The sequence below is a fragment of the Chanos chanos genome, chromosome 10, assembly GCF_902362185.1.
Source record: "Chanos chanos chromosome 10, fChaCha1.1, whole genome shotgun sequence".
Classification (NCBI taxonomy): domain Eukaryota; kingdom Metazoa; phylum Chordata; class Actinopteri; order Gonorynchiformes; family Chanidae; genus Chanos; species Chanos chanos.
Window position 1 is genome coordinate 36518813 of NC_044504.1, and position 22432 is coordinate 36541244.

Here is a 22432-nt window from a genome sequence, read left to right on the forward strand (position 1 = left end):
GTGGGAGGAAACCGACACAAACATGGGGAGGACATGCAAACTCCACACAGAAAGGACCTAGGACAGCCGGGATTCAAACCCAGGGCCTTCTTGCAGTGAGGCAACAGTGCTAACCACTGAGCCACCGAGCGGCTAAACGTAGCATCAGCTCCCAAGGTGGGGCTGCGGGTCAAGGCCGAGAGGGGGGTGGGGGGGTCGTCCAGATACAAGCGGACTGGAACAGGGAAGAAGGAAGGCTGCTGCACTATGATAGCGTTCGCCATTGTTCCATGAGTGGGAAGGACCCATAGACACTCAAGCACTGTCCTAGTGCCCTAAGAGTCATCAACAGACACACACACACATATCAAGACACAACATGACGAAAACATTTCACTGAGTCAACAAACACTGTGGGGGAAAAAAAGCTACTGAAAATGGTTGGGAAAAAAAAAACTCCCCCTTTCAGTTCCTTGACATGTGAATTCAGTATCTAAAACATATTTAATCTGCTAAAACGATCCAAGAGCGCAAACAATGTCTCAGACTGGTACTGGAAGTGCATGACTTGAGCACAGGCTTCAGAAAAGCTGTTTCACGTGACCAGAGCGAGGTCCAACAGAGAATTACTGCGGCTGCTTGGTCTACAGATTTAAGAAGATCAGATGATGTTGCATAACTCTAAATTACAGTATTTAGGATTCATGCCCCGCGGCAATGTGGTTAAAAATGACTTGTCTTGTGGAGGGATTCTGGGGTCAAGACTATAAACCCCCCCCCCACACAAAAACGAGACAAACGCTGTCTGTTTAAAACGAGCGACGGAGCTCAAATACGTCGCACAAAATCTTGTGCCACTAGTCGCATACCTTCACTCGCTCAGTTTGATAAACATAATTCAAGACTGTACAACAAATACTAACGTTCCAAATTTCTCAAGACTGGACATTTTCCCCGAAACACTGTTCAACCCACACAGTCTAAACAGATCTTTCATAATTTATCCAGTCCCACGTCGAATTAAAAGCAAAAGAAAAGAAAAAAAAAAAGTGTGGGGTGAAACTGGAGCGTGATGAGTGTGAGCAGACTTGTCGGGGCAACAACTCTCCCACCAACAGCTTCGTCACCACGGCTCCCAAACTTTACCACATCCTGGAAAAAATCCACCGTAAACTACACAGTTTCATCACTGTGTACATGCAGATGATTCAGGGCAAGCTTCCTTAGGAGGAATTCAACTGGATAATCCAGGACGCTCCGCACGGAAAACCAGGAATACAGACTTTTAAGACGGAGCACAACGCAGTGCGGTCTGACAATTTATAAAAAAAAAAAACAAAAAAAAAAAAAAAAAACCCAAAACCATTTAAGTCTGACTGAGAGATTTATTGGATTCTGTCTTTTGTCGTACCTACTGATAACCTGATTTCCTTCCTTCGGACTTTAGGAGGGTAGTTTACCCGTTTTTGAGGGATTACTGTAATAGATATTCGTATATTCGCAGTCTGCTTGTTTGTGCTGCGTAAGGGTATGCCCCATGTCCTTTGCAAATAAACACACAGAAAAATGCCAGATGTGCACAAGGGCATTTCAAAGTCAGAACACCCTGTAGGCGCAAACACATGAATAAATCCCCCAACAGTTAATCCAAGATTTTCAAGAGCTGTTTTGTAGTGTGTTCCACTGTCAAACATAAGGTTAAAGGAAGGCTCTGTGAGCACTGTTACACACAGACGGGAGAGGAAAAAAAGCACCGAAAGGAACGAATGATGAATGTGTAATGATTCGGTTGATCAGTAGTCATCACCATTACAGTTTAAGCACTCTCCTTCAGTTATGTCATTAACGCTTCTGAAAAAGTTACAGACTGGGGAGGGAGAGGCTGAAGATAACTAAATGTGTGTGTGTGTGTGTGTGTGTGTGTGTGTGTGTGTGTGTGTGTGTGTGTGTGTCTCTTAAAGAGCGACACATCAAACCAGCTTCATGCACAGGACACATTGTTTGAGCAACAGATGGTCTAAAAGACTCAGATGTCCATCTCTGCACCCCCCTCCCCTCTAACTACCCCAAAAAACTCTACCCCCTTCTTCACCCCCTGCTGTTTCATCACCACGCCACTCACAAAAGAGAATGGCCACACTCAGGTCCTCTGAGGCAACCGAGCGGAAATCCCAGCACAAAGGCCAGCTGGGTAAGTCAGGGACGTGGATGTCAATCCAGTCTTTCATTGGCAGGGCCCCCAGATCTCTGCTTCAACCCCCTCCACACACACACACACACACACACACACACACACACACACACATAGATCACCTGCCTTCAGGACAACAGAGAGCCGCTGACTCACGCAAACACCAGCATACACACCAGCTACCAGCTGCTGACCCCACACTGTTGACCAGATGTTGTACCAAGAAAAAAAACAAACAAACAAATAAAAAAACAGGTTTAATCAAAACACACACACACAAATGCACACATACACACTTTCACACACACACCTTTTATACTGTCTAAAATGTATGTCTAGATTAGGAGATCTCTCTATCTCTTTTATCTCTATCTCTGTTTTAGTCACTTTGTCCCCTCGTCTCCTCTAGTCCTATGATAGAGGCGTTTGGACTATACATCTACTGTATGATAAAAGTGAGTCTGATCAGTATGTATGTAACCCAATATATGATTGAGGGTGTGGGAGTATGGAAGATAAGGGTCACACCACACCCCACAGGCCTTGCGTATGGTCAGCGGAGAGCCCCACGCCCTTTAAAAGTGCTCAGTGACCCCGACGATCTGATCTCGGAGAACAGGCTTACGTTACAACTGTGTGTTTAACACTGCCAGACTCGAAGGAAAATTTGCTAATTAATGAGCCTGAAATATTTAAGGGACGACAAGGCCCAAGGTGCTGCATGTCTTTCTCCCGTGTGTGTGTCGGGTAGCACGGGCCCGGCGGTATCGGGTGAACAAATCGGGCAAACAAAGGAAAGCTAATCAACTCAGATCGACCACGACATTGTTTGGCAATTAGTCCGGCGCTCCTTTTTTTATATGTAGTCAGCTTGCGTTACACTGCACAAAGTCAGCTGTCCGTTTGAGACTGATCGTGCATGAAAAGCACGCCACAGAGGCAGGACGTCCCCTTTTCAAAGATGCTTTCGAGGTTTGTTGAAGCTGCATTCTGCTGTTAAACCAAGACTGTGAGAGTAAGACCACAGGAAGCTTCCTCAAAATCATAAAAAAAAAAAAACACTGTTTCACAGGCAGATGTGTGCACACTGCTTTTCATTCAATGGGATTCCGGCAGTCTATTTACGCCTCAAACACCACACACTTATCAAAATTATCATGACAATACCGAGACCTCCTCTGACCTCTTGCACTCGCCCTCTGTAGAAGAGGTCCCAGACTGCGCAGATGTGTAAAGCTGCGCATTCACGGCGCCCTCAGTCAGCGACGTTTGTTTTGTCTTTCTTTTTCTGCTCAAGCACACACCGGATTCAAGTGGTCAAGTGCTTGGTAATTGATGGATTGAAAAAAAACGCTGAAAAACAACAAAGGAGTTAAAGACGGGGGGGGGGGCAGGGGGGGGGACATTGCAGGGCACTGGTTTGTTCATTGAAAGCTGCAGTTTTGCCAGCTGAGGAGCTAACTCGGACGTCTCTAAACCAGACCGCAAACTAAGCTCATGTTGTTCTGCCCTTAATAGCGACGACGGCTAGGTTAGGGGATTTTGACCAAAATCTCAAGTGTGCTGAGTGAGCGGAATGAGGAGGTTTCTGCCAAAAAACGACCGAGATTAAAGCTGTCGGAGAACACCCCCGCGTAGACAAAGGGTCTAGTTACAGGGCCAGATTACAGATTATGACAATCGTATCTTTCACACACATTCAGAGACTCTCAGATCACTTGTGTAGTTCCTCTTTGATGAAGTCTCATATCAAACGCACAGTCATCCAGCTCCTGAGTACTGTCTTCCTGTCAGGGGCAGGACTGAATCTATGCTGAAAGGAAAGAACGTCCTCAGGATAAGTCAACGAAAGAAACTTTCTTCTATGACAAAGTGAATCTTCTCTGCGAACACTCCTCTTGTGTATCTCTGTGTTTTTGGATAAAGAACAAAACAGCGTTATGCATATACTGCGACATGTTAATCTACCATGTCTTTGCCTGTTTAAAAAAAAAAAATGCAATTCGATCTACCCTTACTTCCCAAGCTCAACAGACGAGAAAAAGAGGAATAAAGAGAGAGAGAGAGAGAGAGAGAGAGAGAGAGCGAGGAGGAGTGAAGGTGCTGGTGTGCAGGGTGCACGGGCAGCCTTGTAAACGGATCAGATAAACAGGCCTGACACTTAGCATCTGATCTGACAGGGCCATGAATTAATGATAGAGGCAGCAGCTGATCAGAAATTAGCTAATGGAGTGCCAGCAGTCCCAAGGGGAAAGAGTCACCCCCCCCCCCCCCCCCACCCCCACCCCCCAACCCCAATACAAAAAACAGGAGAGGGGTGAGAACCCTGAAGACGCATTGACATGAAGAGGATGCATTAAGGCACGCAGGGAGAGACAGGAAAGGCAATATACATAACGGATGGCCTGGAGGCAGTGATTAGGCTTTGTCAAAAGGCTGTCACTGATCCTGACAACAAACAATCATTGTGAATGAGGAGAGGACACAATGTATAAGTGAACCTGGGATCCAGAGGCAATGCTGCTTCAGTCACATTAAGGACACACAGCCTCTGTAAACTAAAGGCTTCCCTGCCTCGAGACTACCTACATCCTGACGGGTGACGAACAACACAAAGTCTTGGAGCTTTCTAAGCATTGAGTATACATTAACAGTTTGTTTTGATGATGATTAATACCTGTGAAAAGACACAGGATTATTCTAACCAAATTTATGGAATACCGGGGAGATAAAGACCTTAATTAGCTTTGGAACTGACAGCATATGGTCTCCACAGAAGGACAATCCCAACCTTAGGGGGTGGGGTGGAGAGAGGGTGAGGGGTGAACAAGGGTGTTACTGATGTGGCAGTTTAGTTCAGCTGTAGAACACATGCCGAACACACAATAGCTTAGAGGCTAATCACAGAGGGCACATTCTGGGCACAGATATACGCTAAACTCTATTGGTCGGGTCAGTTATGAGTTGCTAACAAGCAACAATATGAGGATAAGAGTGAGTAAGATTATAAAACTGCCATTTCTGTTTCCTCTTCCTCTTTGTTTGCATCTTGAGGTGTTTGTGTGTGTGTGTGTGTGTGTGTGTGTGTACACACCAAAATAAGCTATGCCTGCTTATAGAACGGAACTAAAACAGAGGATCGCTGTCTCGTGAATAATAAACGCCTGACAACAGACATCTGAAACAATAAATAAACAATAAGCCGAGAAGGGGGGAAAAATAAAGGCAAAGGTCATTGTTGAGTCAAAGACCTTAACTGGATGATCTGGATATTGTTTCTGATTGGTCGCTGTATTCAGCAGGGATCGGAAAGAAGGATTCCACATCCACATCTCCTCTTTCTCATCTTCAGCCTCTGACAGGATCAGATAGAGAGTGAGGACGGAGCCGCAAAATTCCAGGAATGAAGCTCGGTGCTGGACAGGGAGCCCTCCATGTCCCACAGCACATCTGGATGTTGGCCAACTGTGTTTCCAGCTGAGAGGAGTCACCACAGCAGCAGTAATCTTTCCCCCTGATTCCCCTCTGACCTCTGACCATAACCCCCCCCCCCCCCCGTCCTCTTCCCGTGCCTCCCCCCAACTTTGGTTGGGGAGAAACTATATACAGCCTACATTCATGTTTTGCATTCCATGTCCACTCGCCCCCACGTCCCGAGTGTGACTGATATGTCCTAAAAACTCAAGAGCCAGTAGGAATGCACTGAGAAACAGTGGTGTACGCCGTATGAGAACTCTCCAGCTCTCCCTCTCTCTCTCCCTCTCCCTCTCTCTCTCTCCCTCTCTCTCTCTCGCTCTCTCCCTCTCCCTCTCTCTCTCTCTCTCTCCCTCTCCCTCTCCCTCTCCCTCTCTCTCTCTCTCTCTCTCTCTCTCTCTCTCTCTGCCCTGTAACAAACACCAGCATCCCACGTCTGCCACGACATGCTGACGCATGGGAAGAATGAGATCCGTCCAGGGTAAGATGCCCACTGACAACATAATGAGAAGAACATTTCACCGCAGGAGGACCTGGTATGAGCACCAAACCCTGGGGCTCAACCGCACACACATACCTCAACACTGGTGCCTGGAGCCCAGCGGTGGAAACGCATGCAGCGCGTCAAGCACGCCACGCCGAGCCTTTTTCTGTGTTTGTCCTCGAGGGCAGCTCATATAAAGTTATGAGCTGATGTGTTAAGAATGGACACAGGGAAGCAATTAAAGAAATATTCCTAGCTTCCTTTGTGACCGTTCTCATTCCTATGAAACCGAGCGAATCGCGTTGACCACTCTTGTTCGACATCAGGCCACATTTCACCCCCTGTACAGAGCCTTAATCACAGGGACCGTACTGAAGATAAAAGAGGAAAAACCCAACATCTGGGGCGGACTAAAATAATTACACCGTGTTTTTATTAGACTAGTTGCCACGACCTTGAAGCTGAAGGGCTTAGAGCATTTCAAGTTATTAGGACTTGCTGATACCAGGTAACATTGGAATCCCACCTCAGAATGAGTTCAGTGATGAGATCCTTCCGCACAGATGTTACCGGAAAATGAGTTACCAACACAAATCTGCTGGAGACTTGGAGATTGCAGAAATGTGATTTCGTGACAAGTAATCAGAATAGCTTTCCAGACAACCATCTGACAAAACACCTGGTATGACACGGCACAAATCTGTTTCAGAGCTCCGGTGGCAAGACCTCTTGAGTTATCACAGGGGAAAAAAACGCTTTAGTGCACCGGAAATACTCATGATAAAATAACACTACATCTGTCTTCAGGAATAGAAACTCTCAAATGACTCCCAACTGATGCCTTATATCCCAACGAGAGAATGCAGTTAACTGTCAACAATAAACACAGGGTGGACTGAAAAAAAAAAAAAAAGTTTAAAACAGCTTAGCTTTGTATTATCTAACAAAACAGTTAGATGACGTTACAAACCGTTACATTGTGTATATAAGCTGCATTTCAGCTTGGAGTCTCTCGTTAACTTCCTCAAATCATTGAACATCAGGTAAAAGTACTTTACAGTTGCTTTTGGTCTGGATTCAAGTCAAACCAAACAGCTTGTTCAGAATGACGTTTAATATGATTTTATTGCACAAGTAGAGGAGATGGTGGTGGTTGCAGCCATAATGTTTGTATCTACACAGACATGACCACCCACTGTACTCCTCTGGTTTCTCCAGAACCTCTATCTTCCCTGCCCCATGGGCAAGAACACATTAGATGGGGATGGGGGAGGGTCGCTCTCTCCCCCCCCCCCCCCCCCCCTCCAAGATCAAGCTGGGGCCAAGTTGGGGGGGACCCGTCTCTCGTGACAAGATTATGTTGGCTGATTGTGTTAATCAGAGCTCTTAAAAACCAGTCTACAGGACCGTCTGCTCTCAGAGCCTCGAGCTAGCTCAAAACAGATACAAGTACTGTTCAAAAGTCGTCATGACGACAAGAAGGGTTGGACGGGCGGAGCAGAAAAAAGGGTGGGACGGACTTGCCTGACTAATCCACAGTGGAGAGTCACCACCTCAAATAATACACTACAGCACTGCTTGTCTGATTTGGTGAAGCAAGAGCATTCAGTCGCCATATAAAAAGGTTTCATTTCATTGCCATTAATCCTATGACAGAATACAATTGAGTCTACTAGCTTCTACAGTAAACCTGCTCTTGGTTCAAACTTTCTCCTCCTGAGCATCTCACAGGTGCAGTACAGCAGGAAGCAGACCGGAATCTGAGGAAACAGCCCTTCAACGGAAGCTCCCGGAACACAGGAGAGGTTTAGAATGACTCCAGAAACATGAGGGCCATGTTTGTCATAACACAAACATCTGATCGCATAGCACTGACACCACTACAGGTGGCAAAAAGAACAAAGCATATGAGAAGCACAAACAACATGGCACGCAACATAACACACGACGCTTCCAGGAAATTCCACAGCAATGCTTCCAACGCAGTTCTTCTGACTAACTCCATTCAACCTTCTGCTCTGAAATGCAGGGAATCTGTGACGTTCAGGGCATTGCCAGGTTTATATTTTGACTGGAATAAAGCTCTGAAAGATAAACAAGGAAAGAAAAAAAAAACCCTACCAGCTGAAGGAGTGACAAAGGTCAACGTTAACCAGACACCCTCCCTGTCTATCGTACACTGCACTGTAATTATAGAGAAATCACCAAAAAAAAAAGGCAACAGTCCCACGTGAGGTAAAAATGAACTACTTTCCTTTCCATGCTTACTAAAGGATACTGATTCTAGACATACAACTTACTTAGACAGAGCCTACTAAAAAGACCTCAAAGCAGTTAAAGATCACACCCATCTTTTGGCTGTCCAGTGTTCGTATATTGATGGAGTGCATTTTCCATCCAATATCATTCTGCCCTCCAGCCAAACCCAGACCTTATTCAGTGGGTCATAGTGGAGTTGTGGCAGGCATCCTTCCATGATGTTTCTCTCGGTGGGAAATTAGGAGAGGTGGCAGATGGGGACACAGCTGACTGAGCGGTGGTACAGTAATCAGCGGCGTCGGGGGAAGGGTGTGGGCAGAGGCTCACCAGATAAAACAAGAGAGGTATGATTCATATCCTCGCTGCCAACGGAAAAGCGGTCTCATTGTCGAGGATGAAAAACAACAACAACAAAAAAAAAAAAGCTTCCATATGCAGCAGATCGCACGGAGTGGTCTTTGAAAACAGACATATATATATATATATCTTTCAGAGTTGTCATATGTTGGGATAAACCTTAAGCTCTTTGTCTGGATGCAGATTCCAGAGATTCTGATTGGTCCTGGAAGCATTCTAGAATCCTGATGAACTCAGAGAGAGACAGAGCACCTCAGCTGACTCTCTTATGTAAATGATTCTGAAGGCAACTCATGGAAATCACTTTATCATTATACAAAAGGAGTTGTGTGCCAAAGGGGTCAAGAGGGGGAGTCACTATCTCATGGCTGACAGATTTATTAGTCAGGAAGAGTTTTAGTAATTGCTTTTGGGCCTTCTCAATGATAAGACGAAAAAGTAACTGCCTTCACTTTCTAGTTTGATGATTAAAACTTAAAATACAGAGATTGTCACTTGGCAAACGTAAAACCTGACCGTGCATGACCCAAACTCAGTAAAAAAGCAATTGAGGTCAAACTATCAAAACTGTGGGAAACGCTTAAAGATGTCCTCTGACTGGGAGGTTAATAATAAAGACACCAACGGTATCGAGTATTATCTCTGTGTGGTCACAGACGGGGGGGGGGGGGGGGGGGGGGGGGGGGGGGTCCTATAAAGATACGGATAATCTCAGTGTTGGCTCTGAGTGTAGAGAATGAGTCTGGGACCACGCTGAGTGTGCTGAGTCATCAGAGGATCTTTCACAGTGATGAAATTCTCACTGAAAGCTCTTCTGTCACACTATTACACACCAGGCATCATCCTGAACTAAGCCAACTTAACGCATTATTAAGTGTTCTAGAACAAGCCATGGCACAATTGAAAGAAAGCACTGAGTGCATCTTTTCAAACGCAATGGCAGATTTTCATTGGATATACTCTCATTTTGTTTTTGAATAATGGAATTGTTAAAAAAAAAAACTGCGAATTAGGCCTTCAGGTAAAGCTTATGATTTAGTGCACTCCAAGACTACAAACCATTAGACTTTCTCAGGAGCAGTAAAAAGAAACAAGACCACAGACGGCATCCAGATATGCACTCCTTCAGCCTTAAGACAAAGTTTTAAAAAAAATTTTAAAAAAAAGAAAAAAAAGGAAAGAATGAAAACATTGGTTCTTGGACCATACGATGGTAAAGCGTTTGACTCCGGGCGCCAACTGTTCAGAAACATCTCAAAATGTTTGGCCTGTGTCTAAAAGGATTAACACGGCCTCCTTGGATTTAAATGGTAGTTTTGTTGGCCTTTGCTCCTGTCCAGCACAGACCGACTGAACTGTTTCTGCCGCGATAATTCTTGCTCGTGCCAGCGCACAATCCATCATTCTTCACGGCGCGACCTGACAAAGGCCTTTTAGTGAGTTATTTCTCGTGACTGATTAGACGACGGCCTTAATTACCGTGCAGACAGTACGGAGGCTGCTGTCTTAATACACTTTTACCACACTTTTAAATCACTGCGTTCTCAACGGTTCACTCCTCTCTTGAACATGTCACTCATTTTTAAACGTTGCAGCAGAACAGAATATTAAGTGATGGAAAGAGAATGAGAGTAATTGGTGTAAGTGAGTTGTGGTATAAGAATAAACGCCAGCGTTGTTCTGCTTGTGCACTGATCTGTATGTGTAAGGAGGTATGGCGGGCGTGGCAGTGAACAGGAACCTACAAATCCATTTTTTATTGTTTTTCTCTTCCTTCCTAGTCCAGCAAAGCAAGGGGCTCAGAGGAAGAGAAGAGATTTCAGATGCCATCAGCTTCTCAGCGCCACTCTGGACTCACTCTGTCTCAGGAAGTGAGAACCAGACATGACTGTGTCTGAAAGACTCCACGAACTCCCAGTCATTCTTTTTTCCTCTACTGATTCAGTATAGAACGTACCCTCAGTCTTTAACAGAGAAGAAACTTGAACAGTAATGTTTTCTCTGGATCAGCGAGATGGACAAAAAAAGCGCTGAAACAGTGTGAATCCCTCACTGGGGGATAAGGGGGTCGGTGGCTCTGATCAAACTTCAGGTGCCATCTCTTCTCCAGAATGGGCTATTTTAACCAGTGAAGTACCTCAGGCTCTGTAGCACATAGTTCGCATGACAGAGACAGAGAAATGACAGTCATGGCCGCCAGCTCACGGGGATGAAAAGCAGTGGGACCATACACAGGCCGACGGCGTGAAACCCAAAGCCAGACGGACTCATTCTTACACCAGTGAGGCAACAAATAGCCACGGCGTGGAATTCAGGGGTCAGGGTTGCGGGGCTTGAGATTCCCAAGGGAGAAACACATCGAGAGGAAGGAATCCGGTGTTTGACAGAGGACACTCTTTCGGAGAACACTTTAGGAGCACGAGCGTAGTTTACTTTTACAGTTTATGACAGCTGCTTCTTCAAGAGGAGACAGGATCACGGCAGCTAGGCTCCAAAGGAATGTGTTTGAGTCTTGACTGTGTATCACACGTATTACAACCAACGACATCTTACTTAAGCCTAAAGTGCGTGTGCATGTGCATGTGCAACGTGAGATAAGATTCGTGAACTAGTTACTATGGGACATAAACCTGGAGTTTCTTCCACTGAGAGAATCTCCCATCGTTTCACTGTTGTTCTGTGAGGAAAACAAGAATTCCAAGGAAAACTGACAACTATCCCAGCTCGGCGGCAGAGCAAGCAGTTCACATCAAAAGACTTGAAGAGTGAAAAATAGGTCACACACTCATCAACTGTCTCCTCTCTAACCTTCTTCACTAAAATGCTAATGCGCTTTTTTTTTTTTTTACATCTGGTGACACACAGACTTAAAATATCTGTGTCTTGGGTTTCCCCAGAGGTACTTCACGTACGATATATCAAAGAGACAAAGAGGTGCTGGCACAGGGGGAGGTAGAAGTCAAAGACTTCAAGAACAACCTACTAACGAGCTTCTCATATGTGAAACACAACAAGGTAGGATGACAACGCAGCCATGAAAGCCTTACAAACCATAAATCTTTCACGTTCCTCCACGTGAGAGGATAGGCCAGACCACCACCACCTTCGGAGCCAGGGCAGAGGCTCTGACCTGGGAGGTGAGGACGTTTAGACACAAGCAGGAGACTACAATCACCAGCGGTGGAGCCAAACGGGAGTGACAGGTTCTATATGTTCGTCTGTCTGCTGACTGAGGCATTGCCCAGCGGATGGAAAAGGGTTTGGCTAGAGGTGAACAGGGCCCCAGGGAAGGGCCTGGGCTATGTGATGGTTTGTCACTGAAATCATTATTGTCTGGGCCAAGGTTTTCAGTGAGCTCAGCCTTAGACAGGAAAGGCCACGGCCAAAAAAAAAGGTTGAATTACATGTGTACAGGATGGTCAGAGCGGCGCATCCCACCCACTCGGGATGAAAGATTAGTCGTCCGCAGAAGTAAGAGAGAGAGAGAGAGAGAGAGAGAGGAAGGGGAAAAAATTTACATTAGTGTGAATTTACATTTAGGCTGGCACAATGAATCGTATAAATAATATATCACCGTCTTTAACCCAGCGAAAACAAAAGAATGTTGGACATAAAATAATACTTCGGTCACAGAGACTACAAAAGGATGTTTCAAATTTAGACACACCATTTATCAAATCTGTTTTCTCTTTTCTTTTTTGCCCTTCGTTTGTTGGGTACCAGATAAAAGCAGACTGAATTAGGCACTGTGTTAGCGAGAGAACGAGGACTTCCTTCCGAATGACAGCGCGTCTGCTAATAGGCATGGAACGTCTCTGTGGCCTCCTCTTGATAAATCTATTTGCAAAGCAGTGCTAGAGATTACTTCATCAACACTCTCATATTTACTTCATTCAGTCGCAAGTATTTCACTGTGCAAAAGGCCTTCAAACAGTCTTCACATGTAAATGAGTTCTTTCACTCTCTTCCATGATCACGATTAGTACAAATTAAACATAACGTGGCATCACTGCAGTCAGCGGTTTTAATGTTGTTATTCCTTTGCTTAGCTCTGCAGGAACACCCCAACACACATCTGTCTAACAGTGTTCTGCTCTAACTCCAGAGCCAAAGTGAGAGCGAACCAGAAGCTCACTGCACACCGCAGACTTTCCATAAGGGAAAACTGAGAAGAGTTCAACCAGGTTCATGCGTGAAACAGGCATCTCATTAATTAACATCATAAAAGCGCTTTTTTTTTTTTTAGAATGAAAGGAAAAATTGGAGACTTTTGTACACATGTTCTGAGGATTTAGATGGACTTCATGTCCCAGTATCTTCTCCAGAACTGTGGTTCATGTGGCTGAGGATCAATAGGTGCTGTGAATTCAGACATGGTGAGAAACCTGCGCTTCCATCACATGTGTGCAAGGTCAAATTCTGACACTGAAAGAGAGGGGAACAGGCGTGTTCAGGGGCAGCACACAGGAGAGGAATTTCACATCACCGGAACGATGGTAAGTTCTTTGGGAATAGGTTTGGAGGTGAAAAGCGTGAAAGTGTTCATGTGAATCTTTATCCTGGATCTTTATCTTGCGTGCGTTCACTCGTCACGGCAGATGCCTTTCACTGGTAGACTTCAAAGATCATCACATGGTGCTAAGTAACCTTTGAACCAGTCCTGAGCGTGAGGAGAAACTGCTTCTTCACACCCGTGGTGAGAATCTACCCTGATTAGTCTAACACTTCATGATAAACCATGATGGGGAGACGAGAGAATAATACAACAGAATGGGACAACACTTGAATTAAATTATACTGAAAAAAACATATGCCACACTGCATGACGTAATTAAAGAAAGAAGCAGGATTAGGTAAAAATGTTGGAAAACCTGAACTCTGGAAAAGGGAGATATGAATGTCCGAAAATACCAAGGTGTCTCTATATATAATCTTTTGGTGAGATCCGGTAAATGGCAAACGAGTAATGCGTCTCTTACACAGGAGCGACCCAACAGCTTGGTCCCGTTTCTAAGCCGAGACCTACTAAGACAGTACGCAGGTCTTTGTCTTGTTAGGCTTTTAACTACCAAAAAGGAGTGTGCAGATTCTAACGAAAATAGTTCGACTTGGAGTTCTTTGTCCGCTGTGTCATTTTGCTTTATGCAAAACTTCGGACGGCATTAACGGAGCAACTGACAAAAGAGCGAGCGCTCTAATACATCAAACCACAATCGACTGTTTGCTTTATTTGGCACATTAAAATTGAGAAACATTTACGCACAGCAGACCAAAAAACATGAGGGGTTATTAAATGCGATATCGGAGTCAGTTTCTCGAGACGGATACACAGATGTAGTCACTCGCCTACCTGAACAAAGAAGGTCTCCATTTCCAACCAGTAGGGTCCCTTAAAAATTGTCTATCCGGTTTTCCTGAGATCAGGGTACCACAGTCAGCAGCGTGCAGCTCACAGAAGCTACTTCCAGTTGAGAGATGCTTTCCATTCACGAGTCTAAGAAAGCCGAAAAGTTCCTGTTCCCATCGCACTGGCAGGCAGAAGGCTAGTTTGCGTCGGAAAAAAAAACTTTGTGCCGACCTACAACTGAAAAAGTTTATGAGGACCAGCTATGTCTCTCTTGCTTTGTATGGTCCCGTATACTTCAACATCAGTTTACAGTCAAGACTGCGATGCACTACCTCGCCTCCGCCGGCGCGTCCTTCTGTATCTTTGTGTGTACACGGAATCGCGGAGACCGGCACAGTGGCGTCCAATGGGCGGGACTTAATCCTGATTCTTTTTCTCAATTCGACACGCCCCTGTAGTGAGCAATTACGGCATTGTAGTACTACTATTTATAATAATGTAGTGATTACGACTTTATCGTTAGTGATATTAGTTTACGGTGTTGTAGGAGCTGCTCATTTTTATGACGTTGCGTGTGATCCTCCTGCAAAACAATTTCGTTTTTTGGGGGGGATTATGCTCAGCTTTGACTGAATCTAAATTATAAAGTGGCGAGAACATCATAGGGTTTTCTCAATCTTCTGAGAGCTGAATGATCCGGCAGGTTCTTTACAGTTGCTTTTTCAACGTACATCACCTCCTGTGATATGAAGCCGATTTTTCCGGCTTCCTCTAAAGACAATTAAAATTCCAGATGGCACTTAGAAAGGAACCGGTGGAAAGGTCATTGTGGCTACACTTAAATGGGACATAGAACATGAGACAGGAAAGGTTAACCAGGTCAACAACAGCTCAATAATCAGTAAAACAGAGCAGTACAAACACTGATGTTTTTATTTTAATCATCCAGATATTTCCCTTTACTGAGCGTTTAAACGTTCTGTGACAGCCTTGACCCACTTCATCAGTGAATTATTATTGGCTAGTTCTCTAAGAAAGGTATCCTCAATTCGGGCCCCACAGCTGATTCAATGACAATTAGCCTACTTTAAACACATGAATTAATTTTCTATTTAAATTTTATATTCATTCTGTTTTGAAGACTGTTGAAGAATGTTCTAACTGGGAGACATGGTAGCATTGAACTCAAAATGTCTGACCATCTGAGACAATCAGTTATACACAAGAAGGCTCCATTCCTGCACTGCCCAGGGGTAAAAAAAAAAATAATAACAACTTCAGTCTGGAGCTACTCAAGACCAACCGCCGTGAGTCGTGCCAGTTACATTCGTCCTCATGTGTTTTCAGTGGGAAAAGTGTTGCTTTGCCTGTTTGGAATTTTCTTTCACGACCATGGCCTTCAGCTTTACGGAATTTCAAACAAAAGACAGTAACACACGATTTACGTTCATATTGATATCTTCGGCCTCAGGGTTTGTAAATTTACACGACGAGGTGTTTTCTTCCAGCTTTACATTGATGCATCACAGTGGACGTCATAGTTTTACTCACTATTCCAATTCCCCACCGCAAATATCTCTAAATGTTTTTTTGTTTTTTTGTTTTTTAAAACACAGTCAAAATGCTGTGAGAAGGCAGGATCCCAGGAACAGTTGGCAGTGGAAGATATGCAATGTCACCACACTCAGAAGGCCACCCCCCCCCCCCCCCCCCCCCCCCCCCCCCCCCGTAAAGTGAAGTGTCTGTAGAGATACAAGTCCTCAGGGATTGATCTAATGCGTTTTGTTTTTTTTTTTGGTCAGAGCCACTTTCCATGTTGGCTCCTGTTGAGTGCTCCATCCACACAAGAGCCAGTCATAAAACACAAGTTGGAACCATGAGGGACATTAATCTCTTGAAGGGGTCGCTGTTAAAGGGATGGGCACTGTGGTTTTAATGCTTCTGCTGTCACCAAATTAAATTGTGGCTTTGGAAAGACCAAAATACACATTTTCTAAGGGAATTAATACATTAGCAAAGTATAAGCTTACAGTATATGTTACAAAGAGCAATGAGGACTAGATTGCTCTGATCTAAAACAAAACTTTTTTTATCAATCTAAAACCAAGCTGTGTCATCAATTTCAAAACTTTAGAAAGAAGCCATCCTCTTGGTCTGTATTCTTGATCTCCAAAGATCTTTCTGTAGAGGGTATCAATAAAACCATCAAGACTTTTTCACTGTAATGTTCTTGAATAGTAGGCTACTTGATGTCCTGTATAACATCCTCCAAGAGGGAGGATTTGGAATCATTCATAGGGCAAAGTGATGAAACACTATGTGGCAGGTTGTAGAAATTTAATCATCATTGTAAAGCCCTTTGAGACTATAAATAGTGATATTGGGCTCTAAATAAACTTATATTATTATTATTATTATTATTATCATTATCATCATTTCATGTTGGCACTGTGCTGATATGATGAGTGCCCCTCACGTTAATGAATGCTATATCATATGTCTCATCTGCAGTTTTCACCACTATGGTAAGCTCTAGGTATACAGACCTTTTCTGTTGTAGAAGATGATGGTAGAAAACTAAGTGTTTTTTTTAAGTTATCACCTATTCCAGCTTAATAATCATCAAATCTAATACATTTTAAAGGTTTTCTGTGTTAACACTAAAATGAAGTTTGTTTGTCCTCGTGTGTGTGGGGTTTTTTTTTTTTTTTTTTGCTTGTTATAAACACTGCAGTGTACAATCATTTGTGGGACATTGAATGCAAATCATATGTAATGCATAGGTTTATAAACTATGTATGTCTAAATCAGATGGCATTACACTGTAGACCATGGAAATGGATACCAGTCTGGACTCCCATTGGAAAGAAATCCATATTAAATACTAAAGGCTTTAAACCGATATTATCTAGACCAGTTACAGTATCTAGACAGTGGTCCTGGTTGTTTTCGTTTTTTTCCCACAGTACTGTCCAGACAATGGGTTGTTTTAGTGTATTAAACAAAGATAAGCTAATCTATGCCCTGGCTCCCGCGCCCATGCTTTCTAGCACAGCGCCTGTGTTTCTAAGCTGGGCATTAGTAGAGTCTCGTTCACATTGCAGACCGGTTAGTCATGCTGGTTCCCACTAATGCCATTAAGTCTGTCACTCAGAGACCCATGATGCACTGCAACGCACACAGCAAACCTGATTCACTGGTTAAATGTATGCATTCTGGAAGCTGACTAATTATGAATACACTGGACGCTGACTAATTATGAATACGCTGGACGCTTTCCATTAAATTGTTTCATGGATTATCAGCTGCGAAGGTCAATGAGGAGACAAGAAATCGCTTGACGACACAAATCAGAATTTTTACTGGTAGGCAAGGTTATACATGTGCAAATGAACAAATGTATATTTGTATCACACAGAGCCATACAAAATCTATGAGAAATTACATCTCCTATCAGGAGGTAGATTACTATGCATGACATCACTGTACACAGACACTGAATTTCATATAGCGTGAAGTGTTTTGTTTTCCCTGTTTTTGTTTTCTTTTGTTGCCCACATTTCTTCAGACTGAACGCAGGAGCAAACTATCAGTGTTTCCATTGGTGGTTTATTAAAAATGGGGGGGGGGGCTGCCTAATAAAAATAGAGAGGGGGAGGGTGTAGCTATGCCAGAAGCAACAGCTGGTACGTTATCATTGAGTAGATAAGATATCAAGTCACACGAGGGCACACGCTTCAATATATTCAATTAGCTTTACTGTAGTTACGGTCAAGCATGTTCCATAAGTGTCAGACTGCAACACTTTTATCCACAAATGGTAACAATGCAAAAATACAATTCCACATTTTACATGGCCTCACATCACTTGAAAGCTGCAAACTTTTTAATTGTTTGTTTTCCCATGTTTCTTTTTTTTCCTTTTTTTTCTTAATTCCTCTGTCTTTGACAACATTACAAATCACGATCAATTAACAAATGCGGTGAAACTATTAGGTAAACTTCACATCTTATCATCGAGGCAGGTAATTCATCTTTACATAGAGCTGTTTACAGAGCAGTAGGATGTGTTGACTGGTATGAGGTGATGGGGGAGGGGGGGGGGGGGGGTTCTCTGCATGTCATGTTCTGGAGTGCTTTTGGCCGCAGAGTGGAGATTCCACGAAAAAGAGGATATTTCACTCAATGGTTTGAATGTTTTTGTTGTTGTTGTTGTTGTTGTTGTTGTTGTTGTTGTTGCGTTGAGAGGGTGCACTTGACCTAAGAAGCAAGCTCTTGCCTCAGCCGTTTGAAAAGAAATCAAACACAGCAAATTTCTCAATTAGCGCTCAGTATCCTTTTTTTAAACGACTTGCCCTCACCTCACTTCACACGAGCTACGGAACAAAAAAAGAAAAAGAAAAAAACACTGAAGAGGAATTAACTGTGCCAGCCGACAGAGCCTCTTATACCACCTGAGCCGGAACAAAGAGCCGGGACAATGGGGTGCATTGGCTAATCAGAGGGAGACCCCTGGGAGTGGGGGAGGGGATGCGTCTCAGACGACCTGTCTGTTTCTCTCCACGTCCCCTCAGCCTCCAGAGGACAGCTCTATTAACTATGACTGATTCCTTCTGTGGTGCACACCATTTTTCTTTTACAAAACCTTTGTACAGCTTCGTATACACCTAGAAAAACATGGTCTTTTTTTATTCCATTCGCACAACCACGTTCGGTTCATAAACAACAGCAATAATAATATAAATAGTTAATAATAGTCGTTTCTATCTCAACAAGCTGAGATGTGGTGACAAAAGGAACATGCAGTTAAAAATTGAAACTCTTAGAGCTTATCAGTAAGTGGACAAGACATCAGGATATCGGTAAGACATTTCCGTGAGAGGCGTGTATCAGTTTTGGTTATTTTTGTGGAAGGTTTGTGTTACCCATGCGCCTGCAGTAGAGCTGGGGAAGATGAGTCCTAAATATAACAGAGCATCGCTTGCCAGTTGTCCAGCATGTCAGCTATTTCCAGTTCTACAAAGAACAACAATGTTAGCGATTCGGTCCAAAGTGGCTTTACAGCAGTGGTATTTGCTCTTGCCCTGAACTGAAGCCACAGCCACACAAAGCCCCTTAAATGAGAGACTGGGTGTGGTGGCAGAGGAAGCAATGCCAGTGCGCAGATCTGTGGACACAGAGGACAGGGCCTGAAGACAGTCTGAAGCTCAGAATAATTGTTCGGGTCATAGGAAAAATCACACAGCCTTGATCCAAAACTGCCGGCTGCCATGGTAACGGAGGCCGTCTGAACCTATATCTGTTTTTGTTTTTTTGGGGTTTTTTTTGACAACATGTTCTTGGGGATTAATGGACAACAGGGCAACAGGGTTTACACAAACCTCCCACTCTCCCAAACCCGCTGTCCAAACAGCGCCCCCCCCCCCCCCCCACCCACCCCCCAGCAAGGTCAATTATAAGTCGCGTGAAGGAGCTGAGAGATGGGATGAGGGTTGAGGTTTGCTAATTTGATGGTGAGGCACTCTGGGAAAGTGTTTAATGACTTTAATGACTGTTTGTGGACACACACACACACACACACACACACACACACACACACACAGTGCATTATCAAATGACTACTCTTGTAGATGTTGTGTAAAAGCCTTCCACCCCATGTGAAATATGTGCCCTGCAGTTAGCTATCGAACAACAGCATGTGTATTGACCCCTTGTCTCACATGCACTGATAAAATTGCCTGGGGGGGAGTGGGGGGGGGGGCAACACATGGTCTGGCCACCCAGCTCAATAAGAAATGTTCATTCCATAATCCGTCGCACACTAATACATTACATCATCAATCATATTGTGACTGTTTGAGCAAACAGTCTGCCGACTGATGCCTGCACTTATAAATATCTGCTCTGTGTCACTCTCCCTGAAGCTAAAGGACTGTCTAACCAGCTGATCTTTCTTCCAGGATTCTTGAAATCTCTCACAAACATTTAGTGACTGGTTAGCTTCCTGTGTTATGCTGATCAGGTCCTGACAAACTGATGTTGGTGCGTCGTTGCAGATGCTCATGGTTGTCTGCTGCCTTGTACAAAGGCAGAAAAAAAAAAAAAAAACGCAGATCAGTAACCTGATTGGTGTTGTCACAGTAGCAAATCTACATGAATCACAAGGCCCAATCTGACACCATTATTTTTGATGTGTTAAATAAGTTTCTTTGAGGTTAAAAGCCATGAAAAGGAATTGAAATGTTCACTGAAAATCATCATATCTTGTTTTTCAGAGCCTGACGGAGACCCAGATTCTTGGGACAAAGATCAATGTAATCTCATTGCAAAAAATTAGAGCTGCCTCTCCCTTCGTGTGCACCACCCTCTACTTAATGATCTCAGTCCAAAATATTCTTTGAGCTCTTCAAGTCCCCCATAGCAGATTCACGTAAGACTGGGCACAGTCCTGGGCAGAGAGCAGAGTTTTCAGATTCCTTCTCTGTCTCTGTAACTTAATGACTGACTGCTTAGCTGAAAACGGCCTGTTTTCATGAGTCACTGGACACGGGATGATGACTGGATCGTGACTAGTCACCAGGTGACCTTCTTCTACACAGCCAGTGACCTCTCGGTGTAACTGAGGACATGTTCACGGGACATGAAGGTCAAAAGGCTGAACAATAACAGCCAGGTCTAATCTAATCAACTCCAGGCCTAATTTGATGGATTTTCGCGGAGGGTCAAATAGACCTGTTTTTAGGAGCTTCGTGCAACAATCTTTCCTTCGCATTCATAGCCAAGAACATTTCAGTACATAATCCCAAAAATATAAATCACGACCAAGACCATAGAGATTGAGTGTCTTATTGTCAATGTCCCAGAGACCACTGGCTTCACAGAAAACGTACACACACACACACACTCCCATTTGTTCCATACGCTGAGTTACAGGTATGGAAAGATCATTTGCAAATGCAAAATGTATACTTATGGACAATGCACAATAAAATGTAAAAAGGGGAAAAAATGTCGCAGTATTGCAATATGAAGGGGTTGTGTGGGGTGTTTGTATGGGGAGCTCATTGTGGTATAGTGGCTGAGACATAAAAAACAGGGGGGGGGGGGGGTATCAGTAACCTCCAGGCAAGAGACAGGATGGGTGTGACGTTTATGTTCATCATTTTCATTCAGTGATGAGGTAAAAAAAAAAGAAAGAAAGAAAAAGAAAAAAGAAAGGTTTAACCTCAGGCAACCTTGAAACATTTCCTTAGCTGCTGCGATCAGACCAAGTGATGAGGGATGTCAGTTTTGGGGAGGGCTTTTGTTTTTTTGGGGGTTTTTTTTGCAGTAATGTGATGCCATGCTGGGTTTGGAAAGCTGGGAACAGAATAGTCTCCTACCAGGAACAAGTGGATTCTATAAAAAGTAACCCAGCGACTGTGTAAATGCAATTCAATATTGTTCTAATGTGAGCAGTGACAGATTCCAGTACCACTTAATTCAACCCCTGTGGTCAGCTTTATAACATTAGTGCATCAGCTCTAATTCTGACACACATGCATTTTGTCTCACATCAAACCATTTAAGATCTATAAAGGATCTTATAAAATGAGCAATTACCTAAACATATAAGGTGCAGAAGCATCTCACGGGAGATGAAAGGATACTGCTCAACTCTACTGTCCATAATTAACATTATATTAAATCTTAATAACCTAGAATAACTATCACACAGAAACAATGAGCTCTTATGAATGCTGATAAAAAGCAGATCGAGCGTTTCCTTAAAAAGAAACGTCAAGAAATTATCCATGAAAATGACACGTCAGCAGTCCTGCTTTCACTTCAGGCTTGAGATATTTCTTAGGTCAATAGCAAAGGCTTTAATGGACACAGCGATTTCAAAAACTGGCCACAAACAGTACCCTGGGGACACTTGCTTCAAAGTGTTTGCAGTGCACATACCATTCCTTAAGAATCAACAGTCCTCATGTTCCTTCCCTATACAACTCCCACCACGGTTATTTCCTGTTTTCCTGTTTGTTTTATTCGTCATATGGTACCGCTTTTGCTATTTATGGGCTTCCTTTAGATATTTGGAAATTTACAAAGTGACACATTGGCCTGTGTTCAGACTTCTGGCTGGTACCACAGCGTTCCATGTTATTAGAGAAATACTTCAGCACATTTTGAAAACATGAGATTCAGATCAGTCTCGCAATGAGTCATTCTGAGCTATTTGACCAACACTGGGTACAAGAAATCCCAATATTTTACTTGCTTTTTGCTGGTGCTTAGTCAGAGGAAAGGAGTGTACCGAACAGGGTGTTTTAGAGGTTGTGCTGAAAGCATCAGAGAA

At 43.7% G+C, this 22432-nt stretch overlaps 1 protein-coding gene across 1 annotated transcript in view; it reads right to left on the reverse strand.

Moving 5' to 3' along the window:
* myo10l3 (myosin X, like 3) overlaps positions 1-263 on the reverse strand; it is a 44749-nt gene extending 44486 nt beyond the window's left edge. The window contains exon 1 of the mRNA XM_030787624.1: positions 126-263. Coding sequence (XP_030643484.1) covers positions 126-263 — 138 coding nt within the window. The remainder of the gene's footprint in view (positions 1-125) is intronic.
* Between the last annotated feature and the right edge of the window lie 22169 nt (positions 264-22432).